The 17,573-nt window shown below is 40.8% G+C and overlaps 1 protein-coding gene across 6 annotated transcripts in view; it reads left to right on the top strand.

Annotated features, from left to right (window-relative positions):
* Positions 1–17,573, top strand: part of dip2a (disco interacting protein 2 homolog A) — a 51,987-nt gene that overhangs the window by 33,155 nt on the left and 1,259 nt on the right. For 3 of the 6 annotated variants that reach the window (XM_012969940.3, XM_031892452.1, XM_012969939.3), the window contains 27 exons: positions 342–451; positions 598–700; positions 1,293–1,357; positions 1,482–1,575; positions 1,749–1,868; positions 4,382–4,496; positions 4,720–4,859; positions 4,982–5,118; positions 5,409–5,489; positions 6,588–6,715; positions 7,053–7,167; positions 7,274–7,475; positions 8,133–8,242; positions 8,338–8,418; positions 8,885–9,008; positions 9,319–9,440; positions 10,090–10,201; positions 11,157–11,266; positions 12,062–12,192; positions 12,270–12,438; positions 12,577–12,747; positions 12,951–12,980; positions 15,492–15,553; positions 15,633–15,690; positions 16,762–16,836; positions 16,977–17,151; positions 17,232–17,355. In XM_012969940.3, the coding sequence (XP_012825394.1) occupies positions 342–451; positions 598–700; positions 1,293–1,357; positions 1,482–1,575; positions 1,749–1,868; positions 4,382–4,496; positions 4,720–4,859; positions 4,982–5,118; positions 5,409–5,489; positions 6,588–6,715; positions 7,053–7,167; positions 7,274–7,475; positions 8,133–8,242; positions 8,338–8,418; positions 8,885–9,008; positions 9,319–9,440; positions 10,090–10,201; positions 11,157–11,266; positions 12,062–12,192; positions 12,270–12,438; positions 12,577–12,747; positions 12,951–12,980; positions 15,492–15,553; positions 15,633–15,690; positions 16,762–16,836; positions 16,977–17,151; positions 17,232–17,355 (3,064 nt within the window). 6 annotated transcript variants of the gene reach the window in all.

Raw genomic sequence — 17,573 nt, 5'->3', positions numbered from 1 at the left:
TGGGCTACTTAATGTGTTCTGGAAAAAAAAAAAGATTTCAGGTGGTAACATTGCCAAAAGTACACAAGGTTCAACTGTTAGTTTAACCTTTATACCCCTGCCCCTGAAAAAGTCATGCCTCAAAAACTGCACTAGCTTACTTCCAGAAGTGAAACCCTTTTTTGAAGCTGCCTTTAGAGATGCAGTTTATGGAATGTTAAGTGGGTGGGATGAGTGGGTGGCCACAAATATGTAGGGATTGGAGGACAGCCAGAACATTGTAGTGGTTAAGAGTTGGGGTGTAGCTGCGTTTGTGGTTGGGAGTGTCATGTACTTATTCCTTTCTGATTCTTACTTTGTAGGATGGCCTCGCTTGGCATGGTTTGTTATTGATGGCAAACACTTAATGAAGCCTCCCAAAGACTGGCACCCTCACATTAGAGATGCCAGCAATGATGGGGCTTACATAGAGGTGAGAGAAACTTTTTTATGGGGATCCTATTGATTTTATCGCCTATAAATATGTTGTACATTGCCTGATCTTAGCCATGCATCTCACATAGAAGCAATATTTGTAAACTCACACCACTCAAGCTTCTCATGTGTCTTCCTCCACAGTATAAGACCAGCAAAGAGGGCAGTACTATGGGCGTCATAGTGTCTCAGGCTGCAATGTTGGCACACTGCCACGCTCTGACTCAGGCATGTGGCTACTCGGAAGGTACGTAAACATCTGCTTACAGCGATAGTTTTGTAAGCAATGTCTATTTATTAAGATGCTGGACATTACAAGTTATATATGGTTTTTTTCAATTGTTTTTTCCTTAGACATAATTCAGAATTCTAGTTGAATATTTTAAAGGGGTTGTCCACACTTTTAGTATGATATAGATTATGATCATTTGCAATTGGTTTTCATTTTTTATTTGTGGTTTTTCATTTTGTTTATCAGCTCTCTAGTCTGGAATTTTAGCAGCTATCTGGTTGCTAGGGTCCTATTTACTTTAGCAATCAGACACCAGTTTGAAAGAGAGACTGGAATAATAAGAGGAGGGGGGCTGAATGGAAAGATAAGGAATAAAAAGTAACAATAATAATAACATTGTAGCCTCACAAACAATTGTTTTTTTATCCGCCGGGGTCAGTGACCTCGATATTAAAATCTGGAAATATGTAGAAGAGTAATGCAAATAATTTAAAAACTATAAAAAATAAATAATAAAGTGAGTGCAGGATACAGGGAAAGCTGCAATAGAAGCATAAATAACTTGCATGATTCTCACATTCTCACTACATCTTTTTCTATTGCCCAGCGGAATCATTGATCAATGTTCTTGACTTCAAGCGGGATGCTGGACTATGGCATGGCATTCTGACAGTGAGTGCAAACAGCTTATATTGCTCTGTGTACTGTACAGTGTGGGATGAGTGACATCCTTTTGTATGATTTTGTATGCTTCCATCTGTTTATGGTGTTCAGCCTCCCTTTTGTTTCCTTATAGAGTGTTATGAACCGGATGCATGTGATCAGCATCCCCTATGCTTTGATGAAAGTGAATCCTCTGTCCTGGATCCAGAAAGTCAGTGCCTATAAAGGTACATTTATCAGGTTGGGTTTAGCCAACTGTGTATCTGTGTAGAATTTCTGTTTAGTTGTGCTGGATTCCAAATACTGTAATGAAGCATGCATGTAATGAAGCCATATTCCTGTGTGTATGTGTGCAATGGCTTTCTTGGCTTGTGTTCATCCTTATTATTTTTCCTTTAAGCACGTGTGGCCCTAGTCAAATCCCGTGACATGCACTGGTCCCTCCTGGCACAGCGAGACCAACGGGACTTGAGCCTCAGTTCCCTGAGGATGCTGATTGTAGCAGATGGAGCAAATCCATGTGAGTTGTTGACTTTGTATTGAATCTTTTATATGTATTTGGTGAAAAACATGTTCAGGAGGTAATTCAGCTTTAAGTTAACTTTTATTATGTTCTAGAATGGCCAATACTTAGCAACTTCTTGATTGGCCTTTTTTGTTTTATTTGTTATAGTTTTTTGGGTTTGTTTTTTTTAAACAATTCTTTTATTGAATCATTTGTACTTATTGTACAGAAATTAAATGAAATAAAGTAACAGAGAAAACAAAAACATTACGGAGTCATTTATATAATGGTATATACATTGTCTGCCGTTTAACATTCTTCATCGTGTCCTCTTGGCGTACAGGTCATGAGTGAGCGAGTTAAGGCCTTATTATTTTACTCCTTTAACTGTTAGAATTTGGGCTGAGGGGTGGTTAGGGAAGTGATAGGGGAATGGGCCAAACCCTAGCTTATGGTAAAGTTAGGAGTCTTGAGGGGTTCAGAATCTATCCATGGTGCCCATACTCTGTCAAATTTTTGAGGGCAGCCTCTTCTCATGAATGTAAGCTTATATAAGGGTATAGCTTTATTGACCGTAGTTTCCCATGCTGTGATTTTTGGGCCCTCAAGTGATTTCCAATATAGAGCTATTGGTTTTTTTTCATACATGCACAATGTGAGAATTAGTGTTCTTTCAGCTCTCCTGGGTGACAGGTCTTCTACCTGATTGAGCAGTATTGCTGTTGGGTCTAATGGAAGTACCAGGTTTGTCCTATCCCTTATAGTGTTTGCTATTTTCCCCCAAAAGTGTTGTTCCTGTGGACAGATCCACACCATGTGCATGAAGTCAACGGGGGAATAGCAGCATCTAGGGCATTCCTCTCCTATTTCTGGGTTCATTTTATGTAAAGTAGGTCTGAAGTAAGCTGGGGAAGGTCCTGCTGCCATTTGGCATGCTTTTGGGTAGGGCTGTATTGTTTGCCTTCATTAACTAGGTGTGGACTAATGAGAGAGGTTTTTTAAGTTCTTCTACATGGATTAGGGTCTCTAGATTTCTTGGGGATGTATCTACTCTTTGACCTCCAAAATGAGTTCTCACCATTTGTTATAGTTTTTGACATATTTGCTTTCCTCTTCTGGCACTTTCCACCTTTCAAATGGGGGGCACTGACCCCAGCAGCCAGAAACTATTGCTCTGTAAGGCTACAATTGTATTGTAATTACTTATCTTTATTTTCAGGCCCCTCTCCTATACATATTTCAGCCTCTCATTCAAACCACTGCCTGATTGCTGGAGAGCTGCTAGCAAAAAGTTCACAAACCACAATAATAATAAAAAATAAAGACTAACTGCAAAATGTCTCACAATAGCACAGTTGACATCCAGGCCCGGATTTGTGGAGAGGCCACAAAGGCCCAGGCCTGGGGCGGCAGAAACCTGGGGGCGGCGCACCAAAATCTTGAAATTTTTGTTCCCATACGGAGCAATGGGGACTTCTCCCCACTGCTCTGTATGCAAGTGCAGCCACCCACGCATGCGTGCAGGCACCTGCTGTTCGCGCATGCGCACTCACGGGAGGGGCGGCAAGTTTGGAAATCCGGCCCCATTGACATCATACTAAAAGTTAACATAAAGGGGACCTGTCACCGTAAGAAATAACTTCAAATTATTTTTCTTATTGTTAGTTGATCAAAATAAACTTTACTTACTCTATATAAATAATATAAATTTTGTTTCCTTCCGTCTTGGAATTACACAATCACAGCAAGCAGGCAGGCACCATTTTGTGGACACTGTTAGTAAGGCAAGCTTTGTATCATGCCAAAATCTTGTGTATGTTCCAGAATGGGGGGCCAGATGCCCATGCCTATACACTGCCTACACAATTAGATGTGGAGGAGGGAGGGGAGAAGTGAGATGTGCAGTGACATCTAGGTAGTGCTGAATGGAAAGCTAAAGTTATTGTCTGCCCCTCCTCTATGCCTAAGGCATAAAGGCGGGGCAAGCAATATATAATTGACAGCTGGGATTTTTAAATGCCTTTTTAATGGGTATGGATGTGTTAATATAAAAATGAATTTGGGTTTCATGTTTAATTTGAAAAGGACTTTTACTATACAGCTTTTTATGTCTGGGTGACAGGTCCGCTTTAGAAGGCCTTTTAAAGGTACAAAGACCAGTTATGTGTTATGTCTGTGCTAGACATAGCGTTATGCTGTCTCTTTGTAAACTTTAAGGGGTTTAGGGGTTTTTTTCAGCCCTGGCCATACTCCCTATTATATAAGACTATGCCCAGACTTCAAGCTGGATTCTTGTGAGAAGATTATCACTCATGTTCAGAAGTGACAAGGGATTGCCTGCAGCATGGTAGATTCAGGTAGCACTAGGTATACCTTTTCTAAAAACTCAGGGCAAAGTCTTGCAACAAATTAAATTTATTTATTCAAATTTTATATACAAGAAGCAAAAACAGAAAGGGGTTTTTATGCCTTTATATCAATTGGAAAAAAGCAACAGACATAACAAGTACCTTTATGTTTTTTTATAGGGTCAATATCTTCCTGTGATGCCTTTCTCAACGTCTTCCAGTCTCGAGGCTTACGTCCTGAAGTAATATCACCCTGTGCCAGCTCTGCTGAGGCACTAACAGTGTCAATGCACAGGTGAGTCTTCTGCCTTCTTCCTTAATTAATTCCTGCTGTGATTTGTGAAGACTGTGTGGTTTTGCTTTTCAGTTTCCTACTTTTCTTCCTTTTTTTTCCTGTTTATATTACCTTTTTCAGTCCTTGGCCAAATCCATATGTCCATAAGTTCTAACTATCCCCTTCACTAAAATGTACCAAACTCCTGTGCTTTCTCTATTCTGCTGATTGGATATGTTTTTAGACCACCAGATCTAGGCGGAGTGCCACCCGGAAAGGCTGTTTTATCAATGAATGCTCTAAGCTACAGTGTTATACGTGCAGACACTGAAGAGAAGCTGTCTGTGCTGACTGTGCAGGATGTGGGCCAAGTCATGCCCGGAGGTAATTAATAATTATATTTTATGCCCACGTTACTCTCTATGTCTGATATGGTAATCTGGTTATATACATGGCAGTAGGGTTGGTAACAACGCATTGTTCCTGCTGTGTTTGTTTTTTTGCAGCTAGCATGTGTGTTGTGAAGACTGAGGGGGCACCATACCTATGCAAGACTGATGAGGTTGGCGAGCTCTGTGTGTCCTCTTGCTCCACTGGCACAGCATATTTTGGTCTCCAAGGGATCACCAAGAATGTATTTGAGGTGGGTTTTGTAAAAGGGGGTGTGGGATTTGTAGATGGAATTTAGAGTTATAGTCCATAAAGATAAGTAACAGGACAGTTTTAAAGGATATTCCCATTTTAATTCACTCTGTACAGGCCTGTAGTATAATAAAACAGAACTTCTTGCAGTAGTTAGAACTGACAGACTGCAAGGCCAGTTTTAATTAGCCTTTATTAGTTCTGCACTTTCAGCTGTTCTTTACCAACTCATGAATTAATTATTAGTATTAATCCATATAAAGTGATATATTTTTTTTATTTTTCTCATAGACTGTTCCACTGACTGCTAGTGGGGAGCCGGTGGGTAACCAGCCCTTTACCAGAACTGGGCTTCTTGGCTTCATAGGACCAGTGAGTATATGAAAAGTTAGATTTTCAACATACACTATTTTTACTTTCTGTTTGCTATGATACATTCATCCCTAATCACCTTGGTGTCATGAAACTAAAGCATTGCCTCTGTAGAATTAGATTAACAATAGTTTTTATCTTTTAAATAGTCATCACTCCGTTTTGCCAGTTTCCAAATACTTGTTTTGAGTTAATGTTTATTTCACTTTACAAGGCTTTGTGGCCTATGTCTAAATGAATATGCAGTGAATAAACCGCCAATTTGCCTCAGACTGCTTCCTATTGATTTGAATGGAAAGTACAGGGGTTTTCAAGCTCCAGCTATTGGCATGCAAAAACATGTTGGCCGCAAATAGTAGTGATTATAAATGCAAGTGTACCATAGCCTTTAAAGTTTTCAGCTCACCCTCTTCAAACTTTTCAGACTGGCATTTTTGAGCCAATGGCAATGCACATGCTCAGTGTGCTCTGGGCTCCTTTTGAGAAGTTAAGCTTAGGGGTAAAATTAGCAAAACATTAGCAGAAAGGTGTTTGTTTGTGACATAGAAGATGATGCTACATGACTGATTATTTGCTAATTCTGATTTTTTTTTCCTATGCTACTATCTACTGTGATTGTATTGATTGTATTGTGAATTTTTGTATGTATCCGGTGTATTGTGAGTTAAGGTGGCCATACATGGGCCGATATTGGCCAGATATCGATCGGCAGGTTAAAGATTTAGTCGGATCGGGGACCACATCAGCTCGTTGATGCAGTCCCCGAACCGACTGCCCCATTGCCCAACACACATACTAGCCTACATGTTCCCCGATATCACCCACCCATAGGTGGGGATATTGGGTGAAGATCCGCTCGCTGGGCAAGGTCGCCAAGCGAGCGGATCTTCACGTGTATGGGCACCTTTAGTCCCTAAGTTTAGATATGTGACGGGCCAAACATAAAATAATACAGGGGGCTAGTGGGAGGATCTGTGGAGGCACAGATCTTTACTGCTGAAGAGCTGTGGTGGCCTTGGGCTGGTACAGAAACCCAAAACATGTGGACTAGACAAAGTGTGTGTCTCCCTTAAGTTTGTTTTTTTTTTTGTTTTTTAGGAGCGGTTAGTGTTTGTTGTGGGAAAGGTGGACGGACAAATGATTGTAAGCGGACGAAAACACAGCTGTGATGATGTTGTTGCAACAGCCCTGGCTGTGGAGCCAATGAAATTTGTTTACAGAGGCAGGTGAGAAATTCAGAGACCAGATAGTTTGCCTGAAAGGAAAGTCTTTGTTGCAATTGTAATTATAGGGAATGTGTCCTTATAGGGAAGTGCCCAGAGAAAAACTTTAGTATAGTAAGGGAACATAAAATTGCCTGGCTTGCTTCAAGGGCTTAGGTGAATTCAGTAGAATGTAGAAATTGAGTCATTCTGTGTTGGACAAAACAAATCTCCCAGATATTATATTAGGGTTATATGAGAAGTAGAATCAAATATATAAAGAGCTCAATATGTATTTTGATATATGCATAATCAGAAAAGGGGTGTTGTTTACCTAAAGTGAATACTCTAATCTCTCTAGGATAGCTGTGTTCTCAGTAAATGTTCTACATGATGAAAGGATTGTACTTGTGGCAGAGCAGCGTCCAGATTCCTCTGAGGAGGACAGCTTTCAGTGGATGAGCAGAGTACTCCAGGTTAGTATATATGGTTGGTTCCTAGCTCTTGTCAGTTATCATTGACTTCTATCAATCTAGCCCAGCTGGACTAATATATATATTTTTCTCTCCTATACTTTCACAGGCCATTGACAGCATTCACCAGGTTGGTGTGTACTGCCTGGCACTGGTGCCTGCCAACACTCTGCCCAAAGCGCCACTTGGTGGCATTCATATCTCTGAAACCAAGCAGCACTTTCTGGAGGGCTCTCTGCATCCATGTAATGTTCTTATGTGCCCACATACTTGTGTCACCAACCTACCTAAGCCACGCCAAAAACAGCCAGGTAAATGCAGGTTGAATTTCAACATCAGTATCTGTCACTAAGCCTGTATGATTCAGACCTTTAATATATGAATGTGGCATGAGAGTGATTAACAACAGCACTTTTGGGTAAGAGAATACAAGCTTATATGGGCCTGGTTGTGGGAATGTAAGAGAAATTAGACCGTTCCTTTAGGATATCCAAAATAGCTAGTGTTAGCAGTCAATTGTGGTTTGGGGTCCCCACTTGAAAAAAAGTTTGTTCAAGGTAGATGGAGAGGAAATTGGGTGCTTGCTGCATTTTGGGGAAAAAAATGGCAATTTGTGCTGACTTTTTGTACCTAGTACTTTGCGTTATTAACAAATGAGGACCTGGATCTCTGGCCACAGCACCTGTGGGCATTTTTATTACAACACGTTGACATTGTCTAGTGTAGATCACTTTAGTCTCAGCATCAAAGACTTACCATTGCTACTTTGTGATATAACAGGAAGCTCATCCATTCAGTATTCTCCACTATTTAAGCATATCAAGTGACTTTAATGTTGTTCATTGGTGTGGTTATAGAGCTTTGGCAATTGTTTTAAAATTGCGTTAAAAATCCAACCAGAGAAATTTAAAAGGGATAAAGCAATGAGTGTTGGTGTTTTCATGCTCTTTGGTTAATTCTTCCTCCAGATGTAGGTCCTGCGTCTATGATTGTGGGGAATCTGGTGGCAGGGAAGCGCATAGCCCAAGCTTGTGGGAGGGATGTGTCTCAGCTTGAAGATAACGATCAGGCAAAAAAGGTACAATATGAATTTATCCTGGAATGGTTCTGTCATTATTATTGTCTTACATACTCTCAGCTTTTAACCCTCCCCACTAACTTTCAATTTTACAGTTTCTATACTTGGCCGATGTATTGCAGTGGAGGGCCCAAACTACCCCTGAGCATGTACTTCTCTTACTCCTGAACTCTAAGGTGAGTCCTTTAGGAATCTTAATTGCAGCAGTTTATTCTGTGTGCTCTTTCTCTCTCCTGTACTACAACGCCCAATATACTCTGCATGATAAAGGGTTTATGGCAGACATTAAAATAGACATTAAATATATATGTATAAATATATAAAATGGACATTAAAATAAATATACTAGGAAAAAGGAAAAGTAAGGGTAAGTTGAGATGTTGCTATTCTTCTGAAAATTGGGGCCGATTTATCAAAATTCGAGTTTGTATTCTTTTCATGATTCTAGAAAAAACGCAGCAAAAAGCATAAACAGAAATATTCTCAAGAATATTTTTATGAATCATGAATAGTTAGTATTTATTAAAGGAAAAATCTGTGATAAAATGCACATTCTGTTGTTGCCTGCATCTCACCTGCTAGTGCTCATCTATTTGTACGGTTCAGTGCTTTTTCCCTTTATAATGGGTGTGTTCTTTTCAGGGCGCAGTGTCAAGTTCTGCAACCTGTTTGCAGCTGCACAAAAGGGCAGAACGTATTGCTGCTGGGTTGGTTGAGAAAGCTCACCTCAATGTTGGTGATCACGTGGCCCTGGTGTATCCTCCAGGTAAACATCATAATGTACTAAAAAGACAAAATATGTGTTAGTGATGGGAATCACCTGATCGATTTTAAAGATGAAGGGGGATTTAGTTGGTATATATAATGCTATGGCTTTGGTAATGGGGGTGCTTTAGTAGTTATATAGGGTGTAAAGCAGACATGCATATTTTCACATCAAGCTAGGTTTGCCTGTGATGTAGGCAGAACAATTTGTTTTTCTATTAATAACGGCAAAGAGTGATTAATAAGTAGCACACCAATAAGACATTTGTTTCCTTTGTATTTAATATTTGACCCCTCATTTTCCTTTCTAGGAATTGACCTTATTGCCACATTTTTTGGCTGCCTCTATGCTGGCTGTATCCCAATCACCGTACGGCCTCCCCACCCACAAAACCTTGCTACCACACTTCCCACAGTTAAGATGATTGTAGAGGTGAGTATTTTAGGCTGCATGCCCACAGGTCTTTTTAATTGTGCCAAAAACCCCATCACTTGCATGTTGGGTGCTGTTAAAATAGATAGATGTATAGAAATAGTGCATGCTGTGTTCTGCTTTGTTACAGGCAGCCTGATGTTACTATGGCAGACTCAACCTTCTATTAAAACCTCCTGTGTTTAAGTCTCACTGGGGTTAATTTACTAAAATAGGTGGTTAATTGCACCAGCGCATTTATTCATAGCCACTAATAAGATCTTTTCTTCTATTCCCTAGCTATCCGTTAACTCCTCATATTGGTTGGTTGCTATGGGTAATTACACTAGTGCAATTTAGCACTTATTTAATAAATCAGTCCAACAATGTAAATGTGTCTGGCTGCTGGCATACATACAAAATTGCCTTGTCGAAGCTGCATTAGTAGTATATTCAGTTCTGTAAAGCTTTCTATGGATTCTGCTCAGTGTTCATTTCTCTGGCGGTACCCTCCTTATTTGTTTGGACCAGAAAGAGTGCAGCTTGCCTATAGACTTGCAGCACAAGCACTACTATGGTTTATGGCTTGATTATAATCCAGCAGTAGTTAGGTCCAGTGGACCAAAGGCCAATAGCTGAGCAGTTATTTGTGTTTTACTCTTGTGGCTAGGTGAGTAAATCATCTTGCATCCTTACAACGCAAGCAATAATGCGACTTCTGAAGTCTAAGGAGGCCGCTGCAGCTGTGGACATTAAGACATGGCCAACTATTTTGGACACAGGTAAGGAAAGGACTAAACGTGTTCTGGAAGAATTGGGATTATTGTATTAGCCGTTATAATGAAAGTACAGGTATGGGATTGGTTATCTGGAAACCCATTATACAGAAAGCTTCATATTGTGGGAAGGCTATCTCCCATAGAGCACATTTTAAGAAAATAATAATACACTTTTGAAAATGATTTCCTTTTTCTCTGTAATAATAAAACAGTACCTTGTACTTGATCCCAACTACAGTACAATTAACTGGGAGGGAGCTGGTTGGCTGTTGGTTGCCACGCATGCACATAATGAGCGGGTCTCCCCTCTTGCTTATTATGTGCATTATGTGCGGTGGATGTGACTCACCCTCTTACGTCACACACATGCGCATAATGAACGGCTTGTGGCTCGTTATGCGCATGATGTGTGTCCCAACATGGCTGCCTGCATTGGGAGCTATTTTTTCAAGAAAGACTATTGTTTCCCCCAACCGGAGTGTTGGCTGTACTGGCCCGTACCTCTGATGGGGGAAACAATATAGTGGTGATAAGTGCCATTTAAGGTATGAAGATCCAAGATCCCCTAATTTGGAAAACCCCAGAGCATTGTGGATTACAGGTCCCGTACCTGTACCATTGTTACCTTATTCTTACTACAGGGAAATTAATGCATGGCAGAAATTGAGGGTACTCCTCTGTACAGGCTGTGTGGAGAATTCCATTTAGAGCATGGTCTGCCAAACCATGCCCACCCCTGCCTTCTTGTTAGGGGATTGTAACAGAGTAAATAAAACTGTGTAAAGTAATCACAAATGCAATGACAATAACATAATGGCAAATGATAAAACTGCAATCATTGTATCTAGGGAGAAAAAGAAAATCATAAATTGTCAGATGCAGGTATTTATTGCTGAATGTCCAAATACAAAAGCAACATTACAAAAAGTATTTACCTTTTCCTTTTTTGTCCCATTAGAGGACATGCCAAAGAAAAAGGTATTGCGTGTTTTCAGGCCAGCATCACCAGAAACTCTGGCATATCTGGATTTCAGTGTGTCTACTACGGGAATATTAGCAGGAGTGAAGGTATGAAAGTAACTTGGTGCATCTGCATGCCTGCGATGGGTAATCTCCTTAAGGAAATCTAAATTGTACTTAAACATGTGCATGGTAAAAGCTATAATTATTCCAAGTGAAATGCAAAGGGTCTGTATAATCTGGGTGGATTCTAAGACTGATATAAAAACATCTTTGACTCTATGGAGAGTTTACAGCATCCAGTGCCCTGTACTTAGCACTCGGGCCAGATTTGCAAGCAAGCTTTTACTTATGGTTTGAGACACACTGCTATATAATCCATGGGAACCAGACACCTGTAGGTGTAGATTAATGGGGTTGAACATTTTATTATTTACTGTAGATAACCAGACAAGGGAATATACACAATATTCTGTGTCTACAAAATACATTTTATACGATTGGTATTAAGAATCCAGTTTAAGGAATTGGCTAAGTACCAAATCCACCATAAAAATTCCTTTAAATCTTAAACTGAGTCTACAGCCTAATTCAGATTAGCAAACTTCACCCCACCCCCTTCCTCTCTAAAAAATTGAGCATACAAAATAGTTTCAGGTTTTTAGACCACATATGTTCATTGGTGTGAAGTCACATAATATTAGTACAGGATTAAGTTTGGCCTTGTTGCAACTATGCAGTACAACACTTAAAACACCAGATCTCAGTCCCAAACATGAGTTGCAGTTCATCTGCAGATATTTCGCAACTTCTCTAGTTTTCATACTGTCCCTATTAGGCATTTAACATTGCTTTTCTACCTGCCCCTCCATTTATTTTATCTTGTGTCAATGTTCCCTCCAGATGTCCCATACAGCATGCAGTGCCTTATGCCGCTCTATCAAGCTTCAGTGTGAACTGTATCCTTCTCGTCAGATAGCGATTTGCCTGGATCCATACTGTGGTTTAGGCTTTGCTCTATGGTGCCTGTGCAGGTAATTCATGTGTATTAATAATATGTGCAAATGTTCTAACTCTTTACCTGGTACCAACGAGTTCCTTTTTCACACAGTGTATATTCTGGACACCAGTCTATTTTGGTGCCCCCATTGGAGTTGGAGAGCAATGCCTCCCTATGGCTGAGCGCTGTTAGCCAATACAAAGTACGGGTCACTTTCTGCTCTTACTCTGTTATGGAAATGTGCACTCGAGGCCTAGGAACACAGACTGGTACCTTGAGGGTAAGGACCGGAACCTTTTTTGTACTCTTTATTCTTTAATTGTTTTCCTCCACTGCTTTCTCCTTGTCTGACTGTTACTCAGTCCTGCCTTGTCATTTGCACCATCTTGCATTTGTTTGACCATCTCTGTTTTTGCAGTCACGAGGTGTGAATCTTTCCTGTGTACGCACATGCATGGTAGTAGCAGAGGAGCGCCCACGTATTTCCCTTACTCAGTCCTTCTCGAAATTGTTTAAGGACCTGGGGCTTTCCACCAGGGCTGTCAGCACCACATTTGGCTGCAGAGTCAACGTGGCCATTTGTTTACAGGTGAGTGAACTTCTACATGGATTTCATTAACTTTTGCATGTTCAGAACCAAGAGGAGCAGGTCATGTGAGTGCTACATGTTCCATTATGAGCTTGTCATGTGATTTACTTGTGGTTTGGTCATAGTTTCTCTATCCATGTGAATTCCCACTCATGCTTTCCTCCTGCTTTGTCTCTCACTTCTCTTTGTGGTTCCTCTTTCAGCCCAACAGACTGGGCAAGCTTGCTGACCAGGTATGGTGTATGCATGAGTGTGTGTGTTAATAAAACCGACATTCGCTTTGTCTTAGCTTCCCTGGGCAATCCTGCATAGGTGTTTTAGCTTAGAATACTCTTCATTACCGTTTCCATGTATATTGTATAATTTTGCTGGTTAAGGTATAGAAAATGCAGCAACTGGGATTTAGTTGGGAAAGCTATATTTTATAGTGTGTGATAGGGAAAGCAGCAGGATTTTCAATGTGATTTATGAGTTGGAATGCTTGGTGCTTGCTAGTTTGTGACAGCTCTGTGAAATGATTGAATGCTCATGTTCTAAGGCAGGGGTCCCCAACTTTTTATCTTTACCTATGAGCCACATTTAAAAATAAAAAAAAAAGTTGGGGAACAACACAAGCATGAAAAAAGTACCTAGGTGTGCTCAGTAAGGGCTGTGATTGGCTACATGGTAACCCTTTGTGCTCCAGCAGGCTACAAGATGCTCTGTTTAGCAGTACACATGCTCTAAAACTTGCCTCCAAGTCAGAAATTCAAAAAAAGCATCTGCTTTGAGGTCAATGCAAACTACATCAAAGAGGTTGGTGAGCAACATGATGCTCATGAGTCACTGGTTGGGAATTACTGTTCTAAGGCTTTGGTAAAAGCACACGTTAAAGTGCGCTTCTCATGATATTGTGAGCTCATTTGGATGTGTCCCAAGAGGGAGGAGAGTGGTTCCTGTGGTTCCATTTGTGTTGCCATTTTATAGAAACAATGTTGTTGTGCTTGTTCTGGAGTACTGCTTTGTTGTTCTGCTTGCGCAGTTTAGTGGATGATCTGTGTAACAAGGCTGGAATTAAGGAGTACAGCCACGTGAAAGCCAATAGAACTTTGCTATACATTGTATTTCCCAGCAGTATGAACATATTGTATACTGCTCAATATCTTCCTTAAGTTTTATGTCCAGAGAAGCTGGAATTGGGATGTTAGTTAAATTTATAGTAGCAAATATGAGACTATACTATCTGGCCAGCCAATTAATTAATGTGCACTGGTGGCTAACCCCACACCAGGACAATACATCCACGCTACTCGAAGCTAATATCTTGGGCTCACTCGAAGCCCTAGCAAACCTACCATACAGAGGAAATTCAAAACATTACACAATCACTACCCCTATGCGTACAGTTATCACTGCTTTCCAAAAAGCCCTCAAACATGTCCAAGGCCCACAACAAATGTGGTCACGTTGGACGCCATTATGGGGTAACAGTTCCTTACCCAACTTCACCTCCCTACCCAACATCGCCCAATGGGCCTCCCATGGAATTAAACACCTACAAGACATACTAACGAATGGACACATTTCCAAACGCTTAGAGAAAGCCACCAAATCCCCCAAACAATGCACTTTAACTACCTTCAACTCAGACACGCTTTCCACTCCCAATTTCCCACCAGACCAGTAGAGTTGAAAAAAACCACCCTAGAAAAATACATACGTAGGGAAAACCTCACCAAGCCCCTGTCCTGGTACTACACCATCCTATGGCAGGCCAACCCAGACCCACTGGCGAAGGTACGTGAGAAATGGATGCGAGACATACCTAGCTTAACTGAAGAAACTTGGGTAGATGCTCTAAGGCAAATTCCAGACCTGACAATATCACTAGCGGACAGGTATATACAAATGAAGTTTCTAAACCGGGTATACCTTACACCATACAGGCTGTCCAAGATGTTTCCCCAGACCCCAGACACCTGTATAAAATGTGACCGTGAAACTGGCTCATACATACACGTGTTCTGGAATTGTCCAGCCGTGCAGGTCTTCTGGAAGGATATTGTCAACTATATCTCAGATGCCCTAAGCTTTCCCCGGATATTGTCACCAATTGTTTGCCTACTGGGAGTGGCAGAGGACCTGGGGCTTTCACATCATTCTAGACTCTGCTATCTCCAGCTCCTCTACTATGCCAAAAAGGCCATTCTACTGCAATGGAAATGCTTAGCCCCCCCAACCCTCCCATTCTGGAGAACTCTAGTCAACAACACTCTAACTAACCAGAAACTGTCCTACCTTTCACGGGGTTGTCCTAAAAAATTTGATGCAATATGGGGCCCCTGGATTGCCTTCCACGAAACCCCAGGAAACACCGTGGATAATATACCCCTACTTCTCTACTCTCTCTCCCCCTTTTTGCCGTTTTACTTTTATGTTAATCTGAAAAATGCATAAATAAAAACTTAAAAAAAAAAAAAAATTATAGTAGCAGGGTGGACAGCTGAATTAGTAATGGGAGCTGGTTTGGTATTGGAATCATACAAAAGCAGTAGCACAACTACTTGGTGGAGGGTGGGGGGAAGGTTCTTTAAAGGCAGTACAGTAGGGCATGACTTGTGTATCTGTGCATCTTAATGTGGTTGTAGATTGGTCTGCACGGCTTGTCATCCTGCATGGTAGCTCCTGCTCCTTCCTGCAGTTTATTCTTGGCTATTTTTCTTTTTTTAGTAATAGTAGTATTCATTTTAATTCCTGTTTCTCAGGGTACTGCTGGTCCTGACCCAACCACTGTGTATGTAGATATGCGAGCCCTTCGCCATGATCGGTAAATACACCCTCCCTCTCTCACAGATGTGTTGCCTCCTGTTGTACTGTTTTTCCCTGATCTTGTATTTGTTTTCTAGGGTGCGCTTAGTTGAGAGGGGATCCCCACACAGTCTTCCACTGATGGAATCTGGAAAGGTAAGCTACATTCAACTGGATTATCTTTGATTTTTCCTATCCCCTTCACTTCTCATATCCAATCAATAAATAAATCCTTTCACTTCCACCTGTACAATAGTTCTAGAATAAAAGCATTTATTGCACAAGTTGCCACAAAAGTTAATAATAATATCACAATGGTTACCATATAGGTGGCCATACACATAGCAATTACGATCTTTCCTGCGACCATTGGTTTCCCCCACTGACGTTCAGGGCTGAATCGGCAGGTGGAATTCTACCTCCACCTGCAGATTCATCCATAATGTTAACCTGCCTGATCAACGAGACGACTGATATCCGCAGCCATTGTGATATTGGTCGTCTTGTTGAGCCGCCAAGACGGCTTCTGTCACTGGAAAACATGTTTTTTTTTACAAAATACATTAGTTATTAGAACTTCTCCAACAGAATCTTGCATTGTAATCCATTTTTCAAAAGAGAAGATTTTATCATATTTAATTTTAATTTGACATGGGGCTAGCCATATTGTTGGTTTCCCAGGTGCCTTCAGTCATGTGACTTGTGTTTTAATAAACTTCAGTCACTCTTTACTGCTGTACTGCTAGTGATAACACCCCCCTCCCAAGCAACTGATCAGCAGAACAATGGGAAGGTAGCAAGATAGCAGCTCCCTGACACTTGTAGAGCTAAAAATGCTCCCATGCCCCATCTAATGGTAGATATTAGAATAGCACTCTATAGTAAAAATCTGGAGTAGGAGAAACAATAGGTTACCAGACCTGAAAGCCGTTCTAATGTGTAGTGCTGGCTCCTTCTGAAAGCTCAGACTCAGGCACAATGCACTGAGATGGCGCCTACACACCAATATTACAGCTAACAAAATGCATTTATTGGTTCAAGAATAACATTTTAAGTGGTAGAATCAATTATTTGCATGTTGAATAATGTAATATAGCAATAAAAACTAAACCATAAAAATCATGACAGAATCCCTTTAACATTTTAAGTACTATGAGCCATTTACTTGGTAAATAAGCATGCCTTTTGCTTTGCTTCAACACCTTATGTTTTTTCTACTACCCACAGATTCTCCCAGGTGTTAAGGTTATCATTGCGCACACAGAGACCAAAGGACCACTTGGGGACTCTCACCTAGGAGAGGTAGGTCAATTCTATACATTGTTTATTTTAGGGTGCCTAAACAGAAAATTAGCAGGCACTTATGTTTCAAGACTTCAATATTTTACTAGGAAAATGTTAATACCACTCTAAAAGTTAATTTCTTGGTTTCCACTTCACAGATCTGGATAAGCAGCCCACACAATGCTAATGGTTATTACACTGTGTATGGAGAGGAAGCTCTGCACGCCGATCACTTTAATGCACGTCTGAGCTTCGGTGATACTCAGACTGTGTGGGCACGGACAGGATACCTAGGGTTTCTTCGGAGAACAGAGCTGACTGATGCAAGTGGAGGTAAAATGATAGGACTTTGTAAAGTCTCTGCATAAAGCTAAGTGTTAAAGTAATGAATTAATACTGCAATATTTCCACAGAGAGGCACGATGCTCTGTATGTGGTGGGTTCCTTGGATGAGACTTTGGAGTTACGTGGTATGAGGTACCACCCAATCGACATAGAAACATCTGTCATTCGGGCACACAAAAACATTGCTGAGTGGTGAGTTCAATAATCTTTAGATAAAACTATACAGTAAAAGCTTCACTTAGTTCATAGGTATTTTTGGCCCATTTCTCACTTGCAGCCAACAAAAAGCCTCATTGCCGTAATGTTTTGGGTCACTGAAAAACAGAACACCCAAATTCCCTGCATGCCTTACATTTGCCACACCTCCAGTGATTTTTACCTTTCCTTCTCCTTTAAGGAGCCTATAACGG

Source organism: Xenopus tropicalis, chromosome 9, assembly GCF_000004195.4.
Source record: "Xenopus tropicalis strain Nigerian chromosome 9, UCB_Xtro_10.0, whole genome shotgun sequence".
NCBI classification, from domain to species: Eukaryota; Metazoa; Chordata; class Amphibia; order Anura; family Pipidae; genus Xenopus; species Xenopus tropicalis.
This window is presented reverse-complemented; position numbering and strand designations above follow the sequence as displayed.